Below are 1669 nucleotides of genomic sequence, written 5' to 3' on the forward strand. Positions count from 1 at the left end.
TGCCTCCCCGAGGCACGCCTGTCCCTCGATCACCACAGCACGAGGACACTGCAGCCGGGGAAGGGCACACAAAGCCCCATTTATTGGGGAAGTCCTGCCTGTTGGGAGCCCCCATGCTGCCCCCTTTGCACAGTTCCAGAGCTCATGGGTCTCCTGGGATGGCCGGGGCCAGCCTGGGAGCCGGGTGGGGAAAGAGCAGGCAGAAGGGGCAGTCCCGGAGGCCAGTTCCCATCGTCCGGCCAGCCACGCTGTCACTTGGCCTTCTTGGAGACGGGTGCAGGCCTCTTGCTTGGTGAGGGGCTGTGCGGCACTGGTGGGGGGGCCGTGCCGTACCAGAGCAAGCAGATGTGGAGGGAGAGGGAGCTGCAGACGGTGGAGGGGTAGGTGTTCCAGCAGAGCTCGATCACGCCCAGCAGCAGCACCCTGCAGGGAAGAAAGCTGGGGGTCAGCCTAGGGAAGACATGCTGACCCCCCCGCTTTGCTCCCAGACCCCGCAGCACGTACTTGGGCATGTGGGTGAGCTTGGCTGTAGGGGTGCACCAGAGCAAGTAGGGCAGCGTGTGGAAATACCAGACGTAGAACTGGTAGTGCAGAGAGCGGCTGCAGCAGACGCCCACAAAGTTGGAGGAGAAGAGGACGAAGATGATCTGTGCGCTGGCGTTAAGGGGACAAACGGGAGTCGGAGGGGGCGATCCCGCTCCCCAGCCATGCGGCACAGCTCCTTCTCCCAGGTCAGGCTGGTCCTGATGGCATGGCAGGACCGGGAGCCTGCGAACGCCGATCCCAAGGTCTGCCCTGCCCTGCCCTCTCCCCTTCCCCTCGCTGCCAAAGGATATTGTTGACGGTTAGGGGAGGGGACGGGTGTTTCCTTTCGGCAGGATCCTTCAGCAGAGCCAGGATGCTGTCTTTGGACCTAGCACAAGGGGGAAGCACAAACATCAGTTTCAGCTGCTGAAAGTCTCTCCCACCCCAACCTTCCCCTGTGAGCCAGGATGCCCTGAAACAGAACAATAACTCCCCTCCCTCCTGCCTGCAACCCCAGGACTGCAGTGCTGTGGGGACAGGGGGGTCACAGACCCATATCCTGCACCATGGGGGCTGATGGGGATGAGCTGACGGGGACCAGCCCCCATGGGGAACCCCGGGTCTCACCTGTGCCACCGGTGCAGTGCGAAGAGCCCCAGGCCAGCCAGGTGAGCCAGGAGCAGCGTGATGTGGAAAGCCCGATGCTGGAAAACCTCTTCTGGGAGGAAGCGCCAGTTCACCGTCCATTTGAACTGGAACTGGCGGCCCAGGTCGAAAGCGTGTGTCAGGTACCCCACGGGGTTCACCAGCAGGAAGGGCAGCCCCAGAATCACCTGCCAGAAACACACCAGCACCCTTGCAGCAGCGGTAAGCCAGGTCTCCGTCACCCTTGCCACCTCCCGAGACCTCCCAGAGGCACGTGGGGTGCCAGGGACAGCCAGCCGAAGATGGGAGCCCCATGAATTAGATTATTTATCAACTTCCAGCCTGTTGTGGGGGCCAACGCAGGCGATGGTGCCACTGTCTACCCACCCAGGGGTCTCCAGCCCCCTGGCCAGCCAGGCAGGATGCTGCAACGCAAGCAGGGCAGCCCCCTCCCCCCCCCGCGATGGGGCTGCTGGCCCCCCCTACCCCCAGGGACAGG

The 1669-nt window shown here is 63.5% G+C and overlaps 1 protein-coding gene across 1 annotated transcript in view; it reads right to left on the reverse strand.

Annotated features, from left to right (window-relative positions):
* Window positions 1-251: 251 nt before the first annotated feature.
* ALG3 (ALG3, alpha-1,3- mannosyltransferase) overlaps window positions 252-1669 on the reverse strand; it is a gene marked incomplete at its 5' end in the record, with an annotated part of 1612 nt that continues 194 nt past the window's right edge. The window contains 4 exons of the mRNA XM_010146910.1: window positions 252-423; window positions 505-649; window positions 837-913; window positions 1153-1362. Of these exons, the coding sequence (XP_010145212.1) occupies window positions 252-423; window positions 505-649; window positions 837-913; window positions 1153-1362 (604 nt within the window). The remainder of the gene's footprint in view (window positions 424-504; window positions 650-836; window positions 914-1152; window positions 1363-1669) is intronic.

This window comes from Eurypyga helias, unplaced genomic scaffold, assembly GCF_000690775.1.
Source record: "Eurypyga helias isolate BGI_N326 unplaced genomic scaffold, ASM69077v1 scaffold34632, whole genome shotgun sequence".
NCBI classification, from domain to species: Eukaryota; Metazoa; Chordata; class Aves; order Eurypygiformes; family Eurypygidae; genus Eurypyga; species Eurypyga helias.